The sequence below is a fragment of the Lepidochelys kempii genome, chromosome 2 (assembly GCF_965140285.1).
Source record: "Lepidochelys kempii isolate rLepKem1 chromosome 2, rLepKem1.hap1, whole genome shotgun sequence".
NCBI lineage: Eukaryota > Metazoa > Chordata > Testudines > Cheloniidae > Lepidochelys > Lepidochelys kempii.
The window spans coordinates 32,991,702-33,011,945 of NC_136381.1; the positions used below are offsets into that span (position 1 = coordinate 32,991,702).

At 38.5% G+C, this 20,244-nt stretch overlaps 1 protein-coding gene across 3 annotated transcripts in view; it reads right to left on the reverse strand.

Moving 5' to 3' along the window:
* Positions 1-20,244, reverse strand: part of EMC2 (ER membrane protein complex subunit 2) — a 51,799-nt gene that overhangs the window by 4,853 nt on the left and 26,702 nt on the right. For 2 of the 3 annotated variants that reach the window (XM_073330318.1, XM_073330319.1), the window contains exons 6-11: positions 9,995-10,147; positions 9,188-9,273; positions 8,963-9,022; positions 5,592-5,673; positions 4,449-4,559; positions 2,548-2,652 (exon numbers count right to left, since the gene is read on the reverse strand). In XM_073330318.1, coding sequence (XP_073186419.1) covers positions 2,548-2,652; positions 4,449-4,559; positions 5,592-5,673; positions 8,963-9,022; positions 9,188-9,273; positions 9,995-10,147 — 597 coding nt within the window. The remainder of the gene's footprint in view (positions 1-2,547; positions 2,653-4,448; positions 4,560-5,591; positions 5,674-8,962; positions 9,023-9,187; positions 9,274-9,994; positions 10,148-20,244) is intronic. The other variant, XM_073330320.1, reaches the window with a different exon arrangement.

Consider the following 20,244-nt stretch of genomic DNA (forward strand, 5'->3'; position numbering starts at 1 on the left):
AATATAATAGAAATGCACTTATACTTCAATAGTTAGTACTTTTAGAAAGGATTTCATATGATGGGTTAACAGTGTTTTTACAAAGAATTAAACCCAATGCCCTAAGAAGTAATCCTGTTTTAGCATCAGGGTTAGAATCCAGGAGTTCTAGATACCAGACAATTCTCCCTTCCTAAATGGACATTTCTCTACTAGACCAGGCACAGCTAGAGAAGCACTAGTTAGCAGGGATGGACAAATATTGAACACCTAAATAAATATGGATTGCCAAAAAATACATAAGTGCAAATATTTGTACTCCTAAAAAAATTCACGATCTAATTCGACCTTCCTAACTTCCACCACTTTCCTTGGGAGCCTATTCCAGTCTGACAGATCTTGGTGAAAGGAGACCTTCTTGGATAATTCAGCCTAAATTTTGTTTTCTTTAATTTCATCTGTGTGTTCACAAACAAAATAAACCACTTAATACAAGAAACCAAAGTAATTCAATAGTTCGAATAGAGACTCAAGCTACAGGAAAAAACAAAGCAAAAGACTAAAATTAGGTGCCAGAAGCCAGATGAAGAGAAGTAGGCCACTAAAGAAACATTTTTAATTAGGGTTTATCAAAAATAGAGATCCACTGAAAAACAAAACAGCTGAATATTTATCAAACAAACTTGCAGACCTGAACTTGCCAAATTAGAGGAAGTTATCCAAAATTAAGGGTATTGTGCATGAAACTGGTGGGAATTTAAGTTCAAAATCCACATGGAAAAGCATATATTTTGCAGTGGAACTCCCAATACCTCTATACTTCTTCAGTTAAAATATCCATATTCAGAGCCACAAATCCACATTACTTTGCTAGGTAGCCAAATCAGGATGAAGAATGCATCTACCTCTCTGGAGTAAGAGAACAGACATGACTGAAGGACAAACTGAGTTGCTGACAATGCCAGCAAGTCCACGTAGCAGAACTCATAAACCCATGGCAAACTCACTAAGATGTTATGTCTCCTATCTCACTTTGCATAGAACTTTGGGGAATGTGGGAGAAGGGTGGCGTTTCATAGACTATTTAATTATCCAAAATGGAATCTCCTCTCACGAAAAAGGCCATAGGGACTTTAATTGACACAAGTGACCAAAGTTTCATCTTCAACACCACAATATTATGCAACGGCTCTGATTCCATATCAACTCAGAAGGGAGACGGCCACCTTCTGCAACACCCCCATTTCCTGTACCACCTGTGTCGCCAAACCCTACCCGCAGTTTTGTCAGACTCACATTTTAAGCAGGGTGGGACTGGGAAATGGTCCTGTCCAGCTGTGTGTGCACGTGTGTGTATTTTTATACAATATATAAAAGTACACACACGCGCGCACACACACAGAGCTGCTAGCCAAATTCTAATTTGAGTAGATACATGCTACAAATCAAAATCCCCCATGCAGTTTCAGTCAGATATGGTATTTGTCACTTTTTATCCCAAAGTGCTATAAAATACATCTGAACTATGCAATGTGTCACAAAGGAATGAAGGCACAAAGAAGTTCTGACATTTGTTTTAAATATATATATTTTAGTTGCGTTAATGTGATCTGTTCTGGTAAGCATCAACTGAGAAAGGGAAGCCAAATCATTTTAACCTGGCTCCAAAATAACTTCACAAGAACTGTATAACTGCACCATAGAGTTAAAAAAACAAAACAAAAAAAACACACAAATCATATTTCCTGAGAGATCCTGAGCTGTTAAATAGCCACATGAAAAGAACAAGAATAAGTGGCTGTGAATCAAATAACTACAAGCTTTCATTTTTACGAATAAATCTCTAGTTTTAAAGTTGGAACCTGGGACTCAAGATTCCATGGTATTAATCCTGACTATGCCACCAATTCACTAAGGCCAGCACTGTCAAAAACGGGCTTGTGACTTTGAGTATTCAACTTAAGACACCTTAAAAGAGGCCGTTTTCCAGAAAGCGCTGAGCGCCTCTCCCCCAAAATCCAGTGTTTTAAACTGGGCACCCAAGTCATTTTTTTAAAAAAAATCTTGCCTTGAATCCTTTCATCTCTGCTTCTTTTAGTAAATAACACAACTAAAGTAGAAATTCAAAACTATTTTAATTGACTACTGACATACCACATATGATGAAACAATCAGAAACATATAGACCCAAGCCTTGGAGATTCATATAATGCTACCCTGTGCATTCAATGCTAATACTAGAAAGAACAAATCAATAGATACCAAAAAAAACAAAAAAAAACCCAAACCCAGTACATTATACAGATACTACAGCATGTAAAACATCAGAGTCCTTTACACAGAAATAGAATGCATACATTTGAATCAGATCGTCAGCTGGTGTGACCTGAAATCAACCAAATTATGCTGATTTACGCAAGCTGCAAATCTGTCCAATTTAATTTTAAAAGAAGTAGAAAAGCTATTAAGATATGCAGACATCTTGCCTTTTAGTAACCCATTTTATCATAACATAGAGATATGCAGTATGTCCAGGAAAAGACTTTAGAATGTAGACAAAATACTAACCTGGTAAGCTCTATTGATTTGGTTAGCTGCCCAACTGGCATACTTCATATTGTCCTTTTTCATTTTTGCACTTGCTTTAGGATTGGAAGCAATATGGCTGGCAGACTAGGATTACAAAACAAAAAATAGTAAGAGTGCAAAATACATACATATACAAAAGAGGAGACCATAGGAACTGGTGGTGTGCACCACACACAGTCAAACAGAAAGGAACGAAGAGAGAATGTAAAATGAACCCTTGGCTCATAAAAAGTCTCCAGCCTAAAACTAGACTGTTAAAAGATCTGAGAACTGATCTCACTAAAATGAAAGACTTTTGGGTTCAGCTGTCCACAAGAGGGTCTCTCTCTCCTATCCCTGCAAGGGAGATTGAATATGCCCAGTTCTTTTCCTATCAGTCGTTTTCCATTTATGGAGTGAAAGTGTCACAAAAATAGCTTTCTGTCTCCATCTGCTGGCAAGGAGGCTATAAAACCCAGTGTCTTGGGATATGTCTACACTGCAGTTAAAAACCCATTCCTGGCAGTGCCAGCTGACGCAGGCTTATGCAGCTCGGGCTAAGAGCTGTTTAACCGCAGTGGAGATGTTCAGACTTGGTCTGGATTCTAGGATCTGCAAGGTGGGATGGTCCCACAGCTCTGGTTGCACCCTAAACCCAAATGTCTACACTGCAGTTAAAAAGCCCCTTAGCCCAAGCTTTGAGAGCCTGAATCAGCTGGCATGGGCCAGTCGCTGGTGTCTAACTGTAGTGTAGACATACCCTTAGTGTCCAGACTGACATATTAGGGACATTAGAGATCAACAATTTTAAGGTAGTTCAGGCTTTGTGCATGTCTACCCTTAAAATATAAATACAAACAATATAAATGTTGAACACAGTTTCATTACAGAAGTTTCCATTAACGTAAAACACATAAGGGATAAATTGCTTGCTTGCAGAAAATTCTCAAAACTAATTATACAACTTGTGACTGCAGAAACACTGGGCCTCTTTACGTACTCTGGCAGCAGAAAATCCCATCACCACTCAGTAATGAAGAAGCCACAGATTTAGGAAAAAGGTTTTATTTTATTATTAATTTGGTCTCATTAATGCATAACAATTCAGTGCTTGAGAGTGCCCTAAATAGAAAGGGAAGATATTGCATATAGTATGTTTGATTCATTACCAAACTTCTAATTGACAGCTAGCGTCCACAAATTTTTTTTAATTCCCAAGTAAAAACACATTGTTAACTTAAGGTTAAGACAGTCCTACTATAATAAATATAATTGTTAAAAAGCACACACTGTTACCATTAATAACCCAATCCTCAAAAATGCATGTAAATGGTAAATTAAGGTTAAATAAATAATAATTCTAGTACCCTCACATTTCACTTTATCCAGTTGCTTTTCAAAGGTGAATTACTTAAAATGTTGGCATCTCATTTACACTAGGCTTTCTCTGTTGCTACCCCCGGTGGAGTTGAACTGGTGTAGGAAACTGGGGAAATTTTTGCAAAGTTTCTGTAGTACAGACAAGGTTATAGAATAATTACACCTTTTGCAATTAAATTCCCAAAAAAACCCCAAAACCACAATACTGTGCACTAACCAGATCTCAAAGCACTTTACACAGAAGGTTGAAGTAGAATTATCCCATTTGAATATGGGGAACTAAGGGCACAGAAGGATGATGTGAAGGTCAGGGATAGAGCAAGAACAGAATCCAGGTCCTCTTGTGTCCCATAGATTGCAACTGGTGTGGAAGCAGGCCCTTAACGCGTTGGCCTAACAAACAGTTCATTCCTGATATTTAATAACTCTCATTCAAAACAGTAAAACTATTATATTAGACTAGAAAGATTACTGAATTTTAAATGACAACACACAATCAATGAGTATTCATTCAAACTCACCATGTATAGTCCAAACAAAGCTCTCATGTTTCTATTGTTCAGTTTCAATGCTTGTGCAAAATATTTTCTTGATAATTCAAGGTTTTCAAGCCCGCCTTGGGTATATTTAACCTGTTAAAATTAGAGACTGATTAAACCTGTTTTATTTTACTACTTTGAAAACTTGCATGTTTCATCATGCCTCAGATAGAAAATATCTACCTACTGCAGCTTCTGGTGCCTATCTGAATCAAAGAGATTATAGAAACTACTCTTAAAACTGTTAAGACTCATCTAAATCTTGAATGCCATGTGAAACACAAAAGGCAAAGCACTAACCTGTGAGGTATCTGATCTTTTTAATAATCTAATTTAGAAAAAAAAGATGCTTTCACTATAAAAAAAGTCGCTATTTTAAATGTCACTCACCGACATAATAAAGGAGAAATTAAATGAATTAATTCCCATTATTATAGTAACTAGAGGAAGAATACTTTTTAGAAGATGTATTCTAGAAAATTTGGATTTCTAGGAACCAGAAAGTGATATAAGCAGACTCTTAAATTTGAACAATTATCTAATATTTAATCCATGTAAATAGAACAAATTATATTTACTCTCACTAATAATAATGCCATTTTTTTTAATTTAAAAACTGGAATCTAGTGCAAACTGTTAAATATCTTAGGCCAAATCCTGTAATGTTTTCCCAATTCTCTGTCAGGCAAGATTTCCTACAAAGGAGGACTGCAAGCTCTGGCCCCTTGACTGTCCCAAAAACACAACATACTTCCCAAGAAAAGCATTAATAATATATAAAAGTTTAATTTATCATTCATTTAGTTTTGAAATTTCACTGAAGAGCATAAACGTTTCAACAAGCTTAGTTTATTTCCATAAGAATTTGTACATTCAAATGATGGTTTAATTCTTATTTACAATTTAGTAATAGTAGTAATCCTAGGATTTTTTTAAAAAATCATGACTCAACGTGCAAAATTCTATCAAGTGTTTTAAACTGATGCCTCCCCTTTGTACGTACTTAAAATCCCAAAGAGGAAATATACTAAAAAGAAATCATTTTCATTCTATTTGTATTATTCCTATTAGCTGCAAAACCAGAACAGCTATTCAAACACAACCGATTCTTTTGAAAATACTTACTTCAGCAAATTGCTGACAATATAAGTGGTTGTGTGGATTAGTCATCATAAGCTCCTCCAAACAGAAGGCCGCCTTTGCATAGCTGAGGAACATCAAAAACAAAGTGACATAAAACAAACTGTTGATTTGATGTGGGTATAGGTCTTTGCTATTGTATTATTTACATTTCAGTATTTTTAGCCCTCATTATTATAATTATATATTGTCTCATTATTTCATGAATTTTATTATAACAAAACAGAATTTTTTTTACAAATTTAAGATTTATTGATTTTTTTTATATAAAATCATAATACGTGGTGAACTGAGATTGGCTCAATGGACATGATCTGATATCACTGTGAACTCATGTATCTTCCAGAGAACTATGCATTGAAGTTATTTAAGGATTCCACACCCAACAGTGCAATGACCAGTATTGAGTATTTTATGTGTTATTTTAATGGACCTGGCACATACAAACAATTAATGTAGGGTGTGAACACGTTAAGACACCTACTAAGCAGCGATGGGTACCACTGTAATTTACAAGACATCTTCTGGTGCCTTTTCAAAGCTTTAAAAAACTCAAACTGCTACAAAGCATTTGATTAATTTTAAAGACAAACTACCATCATTTTGTTCCACAGCTGAAGAAAGTATTTTAAGTTATTTGATGCTTCATAAGCCATTGAAAATTATGGAGTAAGGCTCTGATTCTGGAATTAACCCCCGCACCAAGGTCTACCCTTTAGGAATTAATTGCAAGACTGAGACCTAACACCTTAACATGAACACCTTTAAATCAAGAATTCCAGGTTTGCATACAGATACAAAATACTATACAAATGTAAATGGAAATATTTATACCATTCAAAAGGGGAAATTACCACTTTTTTCTTTAATTAAGTCTTTAAAAAATAATTGAGAAAAGCTCACAAAACCATTTTTGGGGCCTTTTTGTTTTCTAAATATACACCATAAAATTTTAGTGAGGTTCAAATGATTTACACTGTTACCTGGAGAACATTCAGAATTTGGCTTTAAACTAGGTGTAAGACATTTTAGTTCAATGTGGTTTGAAATAGTAAGATGCCCAAACCCAGAAAACTGGCGTTTATTAAGTAAATATTGACAGATATTTACTTTAGCTATAATAGCAAACGAACCATGTTATGAAAGTTTATAGCTGTACAATTTACAGCTGTAATAGGGCCTTTTTTTTTTTTTTTTTTTTTTAGATTAGCAGTTTTGGTCCACAATTTACTTATAATATCTTTGCACACATATTTATCATTATACTGTATATACTCGTTCATTAGCCTGTTCGTATATGAGCTGACCCCCACAAGATGGATAGGTAAAAATAGTAAAAACCGTATGACCCTTTCATAAGTCGACCCTATATTTCAGGGGTTGGCAAACTTTGGCTCCCGGTCCATCAGCCACTGGCAAGTTGGGATGTTTTGTTTACCTGGAGTGTCTGCAGGCATGGAGCCCCTCAGCTCCTTGTGGCCACAGTTCGCCGTTCTGGGAACGGCAAACTGCAGCCATAGGGAGCTGAGGGGCTCCATGCCTGTGAATGCTCCAGGTAAACAAAACGTCCCGACCCGCCAGCAGCTTACCCAGACGGGCCAGGAGCCAAAGTCTGCCAACCCCTGAAATATAGGGTCGACTTATGAAAGGGTCATACGGTTTTTAATAAAATTTTAAAAAAATGTTGTAAACAAAATGACAATGTATTAAATATTCAATTCAACGATTTCATAGAGTTTAAAATCAAATTTTGGTGTAGACCCATTTATAAGCCGACCCATTTATAAGCTCTTTGATGCGTCATTTTTTTACCAAAAATATTCGGCTTATGAATGAGTATATACGGTATATTATCATGGCCCCAATTTCAGCTTATACACAGATGGATGGCTACTCCAAGACCCTTCACTGAGGCTACGGAGAGGCACATGGTTCCTCACTAATGGATCAGATTGCAGGACTGGGGACTATTTACAGTTATTAAAGATAAGCATGTGCATAAAACTTTGCAGAATCAGGGCCAAAATTTGTAACTTTAACCAGCTTCAAAGTCAAAACAGAATTTATAACATAGCTGAGAAGGGCAGGGCAAGACCACAATTATTTCCTAAAAAAATTACTTTCAGCTGTTTCTCAGCCAAGAATTTGCATTATTTCATAACCAATACGCTTGAAAACTATTTATTTGATAATGCTCATGGGCATACATTCAATGTGGTTCAATTTTTCAATGAACTCAGATAAATTCCATACACTATTGCTCAAGAAAATTTTTGAAAAAAAGCAGAATGTCAGCAAAAAGTTCTAACAAACTAGAAAGAAATAATCGTGTAGCTATAGCCTTCATTATGTAACATATATTTTTATACATTGTAATAAAAAAGTTTTCCAAGCTATTTGTTTTTCCTATACAGTTGCTGCACATTTCCCAAAAGAAATGGAAAATCTGTGCACTAAAACTGTAAATCTAGAGAGAGTCAGAAGATCTGAGTATTCATTTAATTTCTTTTCTATGGGAACTGGGACTGTTTTTTCTGGCACAATGAGAAGGGCCACCTTTTCCCTGAGAATCTGATTCTTTTACCACTTTGTGGAAAGGAAGGAAGGAAACAATATGATATAATTCAGGCTGGGTGATGAACTAAAGAGAAAAAAAAATAACATGCCTCCGGATGGAGGTTAGAATTAATGCTGCAATATTAGAAAACTTGCACTAAGGCTTTGGGCTAATCCTCTCACACTGGGATTTCCTCCTGTCACTACAGCAATAAAAAAAAGCTAACATTAAATATCCAATAAGCAAGTTCCTTCAACATTCTTGACTGCACTGAGTTTTGTACCCAGGCGACCAAATGCCTCTACTTTGGACCAAATTTTTTTTTTTTTTAAAATAAAAGAACAATGGTAAATGAATACAATTTGTATTATGTCCTTTACAGAAGTCTCCTAGAAATCCACTCAGAGCATTAATTATCCACAGATAGTTTTTGTAGACTCCAAGCATTTCAAATTTAGATGTAATGAACAACATTATCCAAACAGGATATTCTGAAAATTATTATTCAATTCTTCTTTACATCAGCAGGATTCATTTTGAACAAAATGTAGTCAACATTCTCCCTCTCTCCCCCGCTCTTAGTTAAATCCTTCGTCTTTTTAAATAAAATACCTTGTTAAAGAGTTTGCTAGCTACATCAGGTTCCTAATTGCTTTATGATTTTTTTTGTCATACTGGACACCAAATTGTATACCTTTATATAAATGTATACATGCCTTTAGAAACAGTCACTATGGATTTTGATTTACATGGAGAAGATTTCAACCTAGCACTTCTTATGTAGACTCAAACAACTTACTCATGCTCATTGATGTAAAGTTCTGCAAGTTCATGCCAAGCTTCTTGGTCCCCAACAAATCTGGATGGGGAGAAATTAAAAAAAAAAAAAAAAAAAAAGCTTGTGTAGAGATTCTGTAAATGAACAGCATGGAAGAAAAGGCGTAAATCAAATGCAAATTCCATTTTAATTAAAAAGATTTATCAGAATAGCAAAACACAATCCTTTTTCTTGTAAAACACTCACTGTTCCAGATACTCATTCAGCTCTCGGATGGCCTCAACATTTTTCCCCTGGGCTTTTCGAATGGCAATCTTACGCTTTCTTGTTGCCTATGGGTTGACATTAATAAAGGATTAGGCTCTCATAATTCCCTGGGTTTTTGTAAAGAAGGCAATTTGACTGTGCAAATTATTATCTCAATGCAAGAGGAATTCCACTGCAGAACAACTGCTTAGCTGGAGTTTATAAACATACCCTATGACATCCCACTGGGAGATCTGAAAACTCCTCTTACAATCACATTACATATGCTTTACTTTGGATGCAGAAACTGTATGCATCATTTCATCCAAATAAGTGACTGTCCAGATTCTGATAATTACAAAGCAGCAGGGTGATGATAATCTTTATCCAACCCAAAGTCTCCCACCCTATCATTCATAAGATCCGTATTTTAGGGATAGTCGGTCGCTAGAGATTAGAGAATCCCACAGTGGCATCTTGATATAAGAACGGTTCTCTGCAACTTAAGATTTTTGCCATGAAGAGCTAAATGTCACTTCTCGTAGTATTGTTTTAAATTGCAGTATCTTCTTAATCAAGCTTTCATCATTCTTAATGCATAAAAAATAATTTTGAGTATGAGGTTAATAAAAAAATAGCTACTACATTTGTGCCCTTCATCTTAAATGATTCATGTGACAAATGTGCAAAGCTTTTCCAAAAACTAACTTGCTTTTCATATGTGTGTGGAAAATGCATTTTAACAATATAAATCCAAAAGATGGAGGTATTGCATCGTAGTAACAGTTTACACTTCCCCCCACATACCAGAAGAGAGACTACACAGCATTTTAGTAATTCATTATTCTGAGCAGCATATATGCACACATGGATTTCTAAAGTGTGCTGACAGTTCTCGAAGGTAGACTTTCCATTGGCTTCAGTGGGCTTTGGATCAGCATGTAAAGGTATGCATAAACTCTAAGAGGTAAAAAAAATTGATAGGAAAAAAAAGTGTTTAATACTACGAGTCTCCCCAGCCATTTGCTCCAAAACCCTATACCATACCATACCATAAAACACCCCAGCATGCCCTGAAAGTCATCAGATCTGGGCTCTGACAGATCAAGAGACCAAGCAGGGAAGCAAGTTCCAGAGTATAGTCACCTCACAAAGAGCGTACTACCAGCAACACTCCACCTCATTCACTTAAACTATTGTCCCTTGAATGATCACAAGTATTGAAGACAGACATGCAAAAGCATTCATCTCTATATCCTGTATGCACTCATACACCCGAACCCCATGTGGTGGCAATAGCCACACTAAATTTTGGTATCTCTTATTTTCTCTCTCCATCCTCTTACTGTTGCTCATGATACACCCCCCCCCCCCCCCGCATCATACCTAAAATTTAGATTGCACACTTTGGGTAAGGGCCATGTCATCTGTACCACATTTCTCATGTTCCTTTGGGTGCCATAAAGCTATTAATTGTAATTTTAAGGGCATTTGATAAATGCATTTCTCATGCACTTTTGATGGCCTCACCTGCCCTTTCTGCCCCAACCCATCTCCTTTGAAAAAGATCCTAACATTCCAAATACCTGCTTTTTGCCACCATCCTGTCTCTCCTTAAAATAAAACAAAAACAAACAAACCTGTACTATTTTTCTTCCTTCTTTTCCCACAAGTGTGGAATTCCTCCCCCAAAGTTACACTAGGCTGAGCCCCAGGATGTGCTTTACTTAAACTTGAACCTGTAGAAGCTTTACAGCAAAAGTCCCCAAACTGTAGGGTGCACCCCTTAAAGGGGCGCAGAGGAACAGAGGAACTGGGTGCACCACCCAGTCCCGCTCTGCTCTGGCCTCACCCCCAGCCTGACCCCTGGCCCCGCCCCCGTCCTCAATCCCCGACCTGGCAATGGCTCCACACCCAGCCCCACACCCAGCCTAGGCCCCTGGCCATAGCTCCATTCCCAGCCACAGCCCACAGCTTCCACCCCCTTACCGCTGTCCGAGTCCACCCTCCCAGGAGCTGGGACCCTGCTCCCGATGAGGGGATGCACAGACGGGGTAGTGGGGACACGACCCTGAAAAGTTTGGGGACCACTGCTTTACAGGCTGATCTCTCATGAATAGAGCTATGATATTCACACACTTTCTTTAAAAAAAAAAAAAAAAAAAAAAAAAAAAGTAAATTTCATGGTATAGGTGAGGGGCAAAAAATGCCAAATTATGAAAAGGTCACCAAAGAGCCATCCTCCTCCAGAGTCCTCAAGAAAGTCACCCCCCATAATACTAGGCTCATACATATTTATATATGAACACACAAAATTAGAGAAAAAATGAGTAACAAAAGTACACCATGTAAGGAAAATATCTAGATGCTTGCGTTGCATGGAAATGAACTGTTCAATAAATATTGCTTCATTTTTTATTAAATAAAAAGCTGTTCATTTCACAGTTTGAAATCATATTTCTAAAATTCACTTTTGTGTCATGCCATCCCAGCCACATAGTCAAGCATGGTCTACTTCAGTCTCTACATTTTTGGCTACCCTTAATCCTTTAGGAATCTCTAATTACATACTCATCCTTTTAGGATTTGCCTAATTTAATTTCTTCTAGGTTGGAGGCAAGCATGTAACATTCACTTTAACAGAATTCAAGAATATGAAAAAACTGAGAATGGCATAGTGAAAAAGAAACTTGACACTTACTGAAGTTTACTCTCTCTGTTATTAACTTTGGCCCTCTAAAATTAAATGAAAACTTGAGCAAGTCTGGAAAGAAGCAACACAAATTCTGTAATTATGCTCTAGAAGTGATAAATCAAGTAATCAAATCCCCAACTCAACAGCATTGGGTTAGACTAGTACGTAGAAGATAAAACTCTAATTTCTCCCAATTTTTCCTCTATTGTTGTAATATAGTAGGCATAATTCTTTCCTTTGAGTCAGTATTGTACCAAAATACAGTGTAGTAGATCTCAGTATTAAACTTCAGGTATGATGCAGAACTGAGGTATTAGCATCACTAGTCATGAAAATTCTTGCCCTAGTTGGTATATGGTGCCATTGTACTTAACAGAAAAATGAAAGATGAAATCCTTGCCCAGAAGAGATTAAAATTAACTTTCATACAATCAATAAGAGTAAGGTTAAAAGTACATGGACTAAATAGATGAGAGTATGAATGCTTACTGCCTAAGGCCATGTGGTTACTCCTATCAGTAATGCATATATCTTGGAGGTTCCACAAGATTATTTTAAAATGCTACTCTTTTTTTTTTAAAACCCAAGAGGACAAAGGTCTGTGGCATCATGCTAGAAAGGAGTTTTGAAGAGCAACTTGGAAGACAGAAAGCACTGCTAACAAGGTCTGGGTGAAGGTTAGCTCAGGTGGAAACTACAACATCGAGGCATGCTGCTAGGACAGAACAAAGGGGAAATGAAATGAGAAAAGCCAAACTATGTGGGATCTTGAAAACAAGGACACCATGCTTTGGGACTTAAATTTAATTCAGAGATAGAGAGGAAGCCACCAAAGGGATCTGAAGAGGAACTTGACATGATCAGTGTGGTAGTTCTATTCACAAGAGCAGTCGAGTTAATCCACAAGAGTTAATCCATGTTTCCTGGCCTAACTACAGTTTGGGTAATAATGTTGATACTTCTACTTTTAATGGGAGTTGAGTAGCTAAATCTCCAATTCGCTTTGAAAATTTCTAGCATTAGTTATACACAACAGCAACATACTGTACATCATTTTCTTAAGTTTTTTAAAATGTGTATAATAAGGTGATTTAAAAATATTTGTGATGAAATATAAACAAAGGTAACAGACAAAAACAATGTATTTAATATGCTCAACTGTCAACAGTTTACAGAGATGTCTTTATTTTGGCTGTCTCTCTAATAAAATAAAATAATAATACCTGTACTGTTTTTCCATCAGTAGATCTCAAAGCACTTTACAAAAGGAGGTCAGCATCATTATGCCCATTTTACAGATCCGGAAACTCAGGCACAGAGAGACTATCCAAGGTCACCCAGCAGGCCAGTGGCAGAGCTGGGACTACAACCTAGGTCTGCTGTGTTTTAGTCTAGTGGTCTATCCACTAGGATATGCTGCCCCCATTTGAAAGGAATACTGTCTCTATATTTGCAACAAAAGGAATAATTTGTGTAATATTGTATCGTAAGATGCAACATTTACTCTAAACTATTTGGAGACTGAAAACGGTGCAGAACACAATAGCTTGCCTCTTGAGCAAGGTAGCTGCAAGCATCGTAACACTCGTGCTTTGGATCTGCACTGGTTGCCTAGGGGCCTCTGAGGGGAGTTTAATCTGTTGGTTATGACATATGAAGACCTACAGAGAAAGGAGCTATTTTTTGTGACAGGCTGACCGAATTAATTTCTGAATAATTATTTTAATGATGGCAGGGTTTTGCTGTAGTATTAATTATGTATACAGCCTTGCATAGGTGTATTTATTATTTAAAACAAAATAAATAATTGCTCAGTAACAGAACTTAGTTCTGTAGCCACAAAAGGAAAAGAAACACGTTCTTATATTCCCCCATTTTAAAAAGGTAGCTTTTGGATAATGTACTCCAACAGGTATTAATTTAATGCCCCTGAAGGAAGAAAAAGAAAAAAGGAAAAATCAGGAGATGGAACAGAAACAAAACTGCTTGGGGGAATTTAAATTAGCTGTTTAATACAAAAAGAAAAGGAGTACTTGTGGCACCTTAGAGATGAGCTGTAGCTCACGAAAGCTTATGCTCAAATAAATTGGTTAGTCTCTAAGGTGCCACAAGTACTCCTTTTCTTTTTGCCAATACAGACTAACACGGCTATTACTCTGAAACCTGTTTAATACAACAAGCCAACCAACGCATCCAGCAACTTCACTGGCAACAATATACAGAGCAGAGAGCTAAATCTCCCTGAAGAGTGTTTCTTTTCGTCCGAATGAAGCTCCTTCAGTTAAGTAGGCCCTTCCAGAATAGTTTGGAAATAGACTCTCAGCTGTTACAGTTCTATTCACAGACTACAGTATTCTTCTAGACAGCACAGACCATTCAGACCCCAAGCCAACTATTTCTGGAAACCTTACATCTTTTTTAGGACACAAGTATAAACTGATCATCTGCAACTAGCATCTACTGGATATCTAGTCACATCAGAAGATCACACGATCTGGAATGATTAGCAGGCTTCAGAATCAACAGTGCATAGCATTCAGGTCTGAGATGAATTATGTGCGCGGTTTGAAGACATTTCTTCCCCGCAAGCCCTGCTCCTACCTGCACCAAGCCTCTCGAGCACTACACTTAATTTTCTGCTTCTAATATTTTTCCCATCACTCAACCTCAACCCCAAAACCAAAACAGAACAATTCAGATTTTTAAACCAACATCCCGTCACCTCCCAAAAAGTGCCTTTTGGGGAAAATGTTGAATAAAATGTCCCATGTCTTACTTACAAATGGCAACTTTCAGCTTAAGTGAGCGTTCTGGACATTTAAGAGCTGTGCTGGCATTTCACAGAGAAAGCACAGCACCTGGAAGAACAAAGTGCTTTTAAAATGGCATGGAGTAAAAGAAATTGGTGAGTTAATGTATTTTACTGAAGCTATTTTGTTGAAACTATTTAAAATTGTTGGGAAGGATTTGAAAGGAGGGTGTGACTTTAATAGGTTTTCTATTAATAGGTCTAAAGGTTTTCAATCCCATTAGCAAAATAAAAGGGAAACTGTCTGAATATGGGACCAGGAGTTCACATACTCTCGTGTGTAGCACTGCCAACCTGAAGTATTAAAAAAAATCATGAGTCAGGGTCATAAAATCACGAGATTTAATATTTTTAGAAAACCCAAAATTCAAAATAATAATACATTTTTGCTTTTATTGGTCCTCCAGTTGAAGAGCGTTTAGAGTGCACTCAGGTCATGTTTTCAACCTTTTCTCTGCAACCATGAGGGCTAGAAAGTTTACCAAAAAAAGTTGAAATCCTCATTTAAATCAACAAGACTAATAGCTCGGGCCTTAAGGAAAAAACACTGGTATCACAAGACTTACATGAAAATCGTAATCTTGGGCAATACTGTGATCTAATCCTCATTCTGACTTATACTCCTGCTGCAACCTTGAGCAGCAAGTCATTCTGTGTTTCAGTTTGGCCCTCTGTGAAATGGGAATTATACAGTAACTCCTCACTTAACGTGATCCGGTTAATGTTGTTTCGTTGTTACATTGCTGATCAATTAGAGAACATGCTCATTTAAATTTGTGCAATGCTCCCTTATAACGTTGTTTGGCAGCCACTTGCTTTGTCCACTGCTTGCAGAAAGAGCAGCCCATTGGAGCTAGCTGGTGGGGGCTAGGAACAAGGGTGGGCCAGCAGCCCCCCTAAGTTCCCTGTGTGGCAGCCACCCAGCAGGCTATCAATTGCTGTGCAGTTCAGACGTCCCTCCCCGCACTGCTGTGTGCTGCTCCTGCCCTCTGCCTTGGAGCTGCTCCTGGGAGCCTCCTGCTTGCTGTGCAGGCAGTGGGGGGGGGAGAGGGGGGGGAAAGAGGGGTGCTGATGTCAGAGTGCCCCCTGCTCCTGTACCCTGTCTCCACAGAGCAGCGGAGGACAGGACAGGGCTCAGGTTGGAGGGAACCTGCTGGCAGCAGCTGCTGTCTCAATTTGCTGATCTACTTAAAAAGGCAGTGTACTTAGAGTGGCGCCAGTATACTTAAAGGGGCAATGCGCGCGTCTCTCTCACAGACACACACGCCCCGTCCCCCCACCCCGGCACTTTGGGAAGTGGAGGGAGTGGTGCACTCCAGTGGGATAGCGTGGGATCATCATCAGAGTTCAGTTTCCACCGGGAATGTTTGCAGCCACTGCCATGGGTCTATTGTGTCTCCTCCCTCCATTCATGCTGCCTTATAGAGTATGAGGCTAAATTAACAACGTGTTAACCCTTGATGGCTCAGCCGACTGTTAGTTCATCATTTAGCAGTAAGGCATTCCTTGGGAAATATCCCACACTCTGACTCCACCACCTCAACCAAGCATCACAATCATAGCTTTTACAGTATTAAATTGTTTGTTTAAAACTTATACTATGTATATGTATAATATTTTATAGTCTTGTCTGGTGAAAAATATTTCCCTGGAATCTAATCCTCCCATTTACATTAATTCTTATGGGGAAACTGGATTCGCTTAACATCGTTTCGCTTAAAGTAGCATTTTTCAGGAACATAACTACAATATTAAGTGAGGAGTTACTGTATTCCTTTATCTCCCAGATGTCATGAGGACGTTTAATAAAGGGTTGAAGACAGATAAGTAATTATTATTTACACTATTAGCAAGATTCTGTTTTTGCATGTATGACGTTGAAAGATATAACTTAGATGCAACTTGACAGACAAAAGCTATTAATGGTACTTTTGCATACAAGGGAAAAATAGCAGTTATATTCTAAAAGACTTGACATTTATTTGTTCCACACATCCAACTGAATACCATCCTCAGTGGAAGTGGTTATACAGACAGTTTATAATTATCATGCACTTTAGGCAGTATTTTAGCTAGGGAAAGTAAAACCTAATAGATTTAAGAAAGGTAAACATTGGTGGAAAAAATAATGAATCTACAAATCTCACTTAATTCAGATTTGGGTTTTCAGTATTTCACAATACATGTTCACCCAAAACTGCCCCAAGAGAAACTAAATTTTAATAACAATGCAATCTCAAGAATATACTATGGTAAGTATTCTAAAAATGAGAGCAGCTATGGAAGTAGAAAAATAAAAGCTGACACCCCTATAGGTAATTTTGAATTTACCTGAAAAAGTATTTCGCATTCTTTATATCTCAGCAAAAAAGATAAGAACAAGTTTGACATACAAATGGCTATTTTTTCCTTTCCAACTAAAGAAGAATTTCAGGAACAGGACGAAAATGTCTGCCATTGAAAAGAAATCTATGTTGCTTGACCATGCAGAACCTATGACATAGAATTCCCCCTATCAATTTCTCAGAGTTTAAAACAAAACACTGGAGCAGCTATTGACTAACTCTGTGAAGCCAACATTTTAATGGAAAGAAATATGTCATCTTTAAGAAAGACATACTATAATCAGTATCATATGGGCTAAGGTGCTTTAGAATGTCACATATTTCTTTATTAAACAATGAACCTTTCCAAGATATTTCTTTTAAAAACTAATAATCCCCACTCTGGTTCAAGAACTAATCCTCCATTTGTCATGATTCTTTTTAATTAGCATTTAGTAGACTAAAAGTGAAGTGAGGATTTGAGCATTTATCAACTTCTGCATTTGATTAGTAAAAACATACCAACAGAGAGTCTGAGATCGTTCTAAATTTCATGGTTGGAAGGAGATATTACCAGGAGATGGATTTGCAGTTACTGACTCTCTTACATGAAGGAACAGTTCCACATTTTGTGTAACTGGTTTCAATGTTACAGAAAATTTAATTTTGTGAACTATAAAAGTAATGAAATTCTTCAAAGCAAAAATCAAGAATATTTTTTGTTTTTATCCATGGTCAAATTCATTTTTATAAAAGGGATAGTAACCTTCTGAAACTAAAGACCAGATCATTTTCTTCAAACCGCAAAAAACAAGGCAGAAGTAAGAGAGAACAAGAATTTTACAGATGTTACTAAATGCCACTCCCCACCCCCACCAGGCTGGTTGGAATGGCTCTTCAGTAAATTTGTTCCTTTCCCTCAGAGCATTCTGTTGGACAACTGCTGCTCCTCCACAAAGGCACCCTCAGGATCCCACCTTACCTCCTCCTGTTGCAAAGTATGTAAAGCCACTAAGTGAGGCAGAGAACATTTTAGGCTGCAGCATTGTCAACATGCTGATGACCCTTAGATCTATGGTTGCCAAGTCTCCAGGATTGTCCTGGAGTCTCCAGGAATTAAAGATTAATCTTTAATTAAAGATTATATGGTGTGATGAAACCTTCAGGAATATGGCCAACCAAAATTGGCAACCCTACTTAGCTCTATGACACCCAGATTCTACAGTCTCATTACTCTCCGTGTCTTTGACAGAAGTACGGATCTGGATGGAAGTGAAGCAGCTGTGATTCAAACAAACAAGACGGTAGCTGTGCTTGTTGGGAGTGGGAGGCAACCTGAAGACTGAACAGAGGCTGTGTTTGCACTAGCTATTGAAGGCAATATACACCTGCTTTTTGTTGAAGTTATCCATAGCCTTGAGATCCTAAGGATGCAGCATAGTACCTGGGTTCCCACAGAACATCAACTACATCCAGCTTGTGCAGAATTCAGCTACCTCCCAGCAAAATGGGGCAGACAAGTGTAAACATACACGGTCAAATCCATGTACTGCTTCCATGAACATGCAACCAAGCTGTTAGTGGAGTTTATTTTTAAAATCCTGGCTGGTCTGGGACCAAATCAGAACCCTGTGTTTGGATGGAAATACCCTGTTTAGGCCCTGACTCAGCAAGGTACTTAAGTGCACAAGTAGTCCCAGTGAAGTCAATGGAACTACTCATGCTTAGACACATTTGCAAATAACTTGCTGAAGAAGGCCCAGAGTATAGAAAATGTCAAGAATAATGTGGAAATTCTACCCAAACACAGATTTCTGATTGTTCCCCTAGGTAGGGTTAAGGCTGGACTTCTGGTCAAATGCAGTCTTCTTCACTGGAGCATAGCTGTTGCTAGACGATACAGCCCCACTATCTATCTAATTTAATCTTCTGATTAGCTGAGCTGAAGAATAAGAGGAAAGTTGTAGCTACAGTGGAAGGTTAGTCCTATGTTTAGGGTGCTAGTCCGGGTCTTGAGACATCCAGGTTCAGTTCTCTGCTCCATCACAGACTATGTGTGATCTTGGGCAAGTTGTTTAATGCTAGATCCACAAAGGGGATTTAGGCTCAGCATTGCAATGCCTAACTTCAAGAGCCTTGTTGCCCAGTGGAATCCTCAGCCCCAAGTTAGGCACCCAAGCTCCCCATGCATTGTATAGGGAGAGTTAGGTGGCTAGGAATAAGATTCAAAGAAGCCTGCATGCTGAGCAGGGAGCTGCTTAAGCTAGCTAATAGGAAATGGAAGGAGAGGGGTGGGGCCCAAGCCCTGCCTCTGGAAGGGAATAGGCAGCTAACTCTGGGCTGGATTCAGAGCTATGAATTCTCTCCTGATGTCAGGTGCCTGAGCAGGTCAGCATTTCCTCACAAAAAAAGGATGATGATCAGGTGGTGATGGTGGTCTGCCCTCTTATACTGTATAGCTCATTGGTCTGAGCACTCACGGAGTATGTGGGAGACCCACTGTGCTTCAAATCTCCACTTCACCTGATTCCGAGCAGAGATTTGAATCCAGATCTCCCACATCCTTGATGAATGCCCTTACCACCGGGCTCTAGGGCATAAGGAAAGCACCAACACACCCTAGTCCTCTGTGTTTCGTGTGGGGCCCAATCCAGTAGGCATGTTCTTAGCCTCTGAGAATGCTTAGCAGATTGGGCCTGCAAGCAAGATAGGGGGGGAACACTTACTCTGAGGATACTGCCGGAGCCAAAGTGATAAGTAGCCTGGGGCATCACAACTAGGGTGGCTATGCGCATGCCCATCAGCAGAAATTCAGACACCTTGGGGACTTCACTGGTGGAAACATAAGAACCTATGATTTTAGGTGGTTGCAGAGCCAGGGTTTTGAAAATCTAATTTCTTTTATTTAGGTGCCTAAAGTAGCAATTACATGCCTAAATCCTTTTACAGATCTAGCCCAGGGGAGGGCAAACTATGGCCCGTCAGGGCTTTCAATCTGGACCAGGGGATTACCAGCCCCATGGTGCAGCAGGATTAAAGCAGGCTCCCTGCCTGCCCTGGCCCTGCGCCACTCCCAGAAATGGCCAGAACCACATCCCTGCGGTCCCTGGGGGAGGTGAAAGGGGCAGAGGACTCCGTGCACTGCCCTCGCCTGCAGGCATCGCCCCCCACAGCTCCCATTGGCCGCAGGCAAGGGGCAGTGTGCAGCGGAGCCACCTGCTCCACCCCA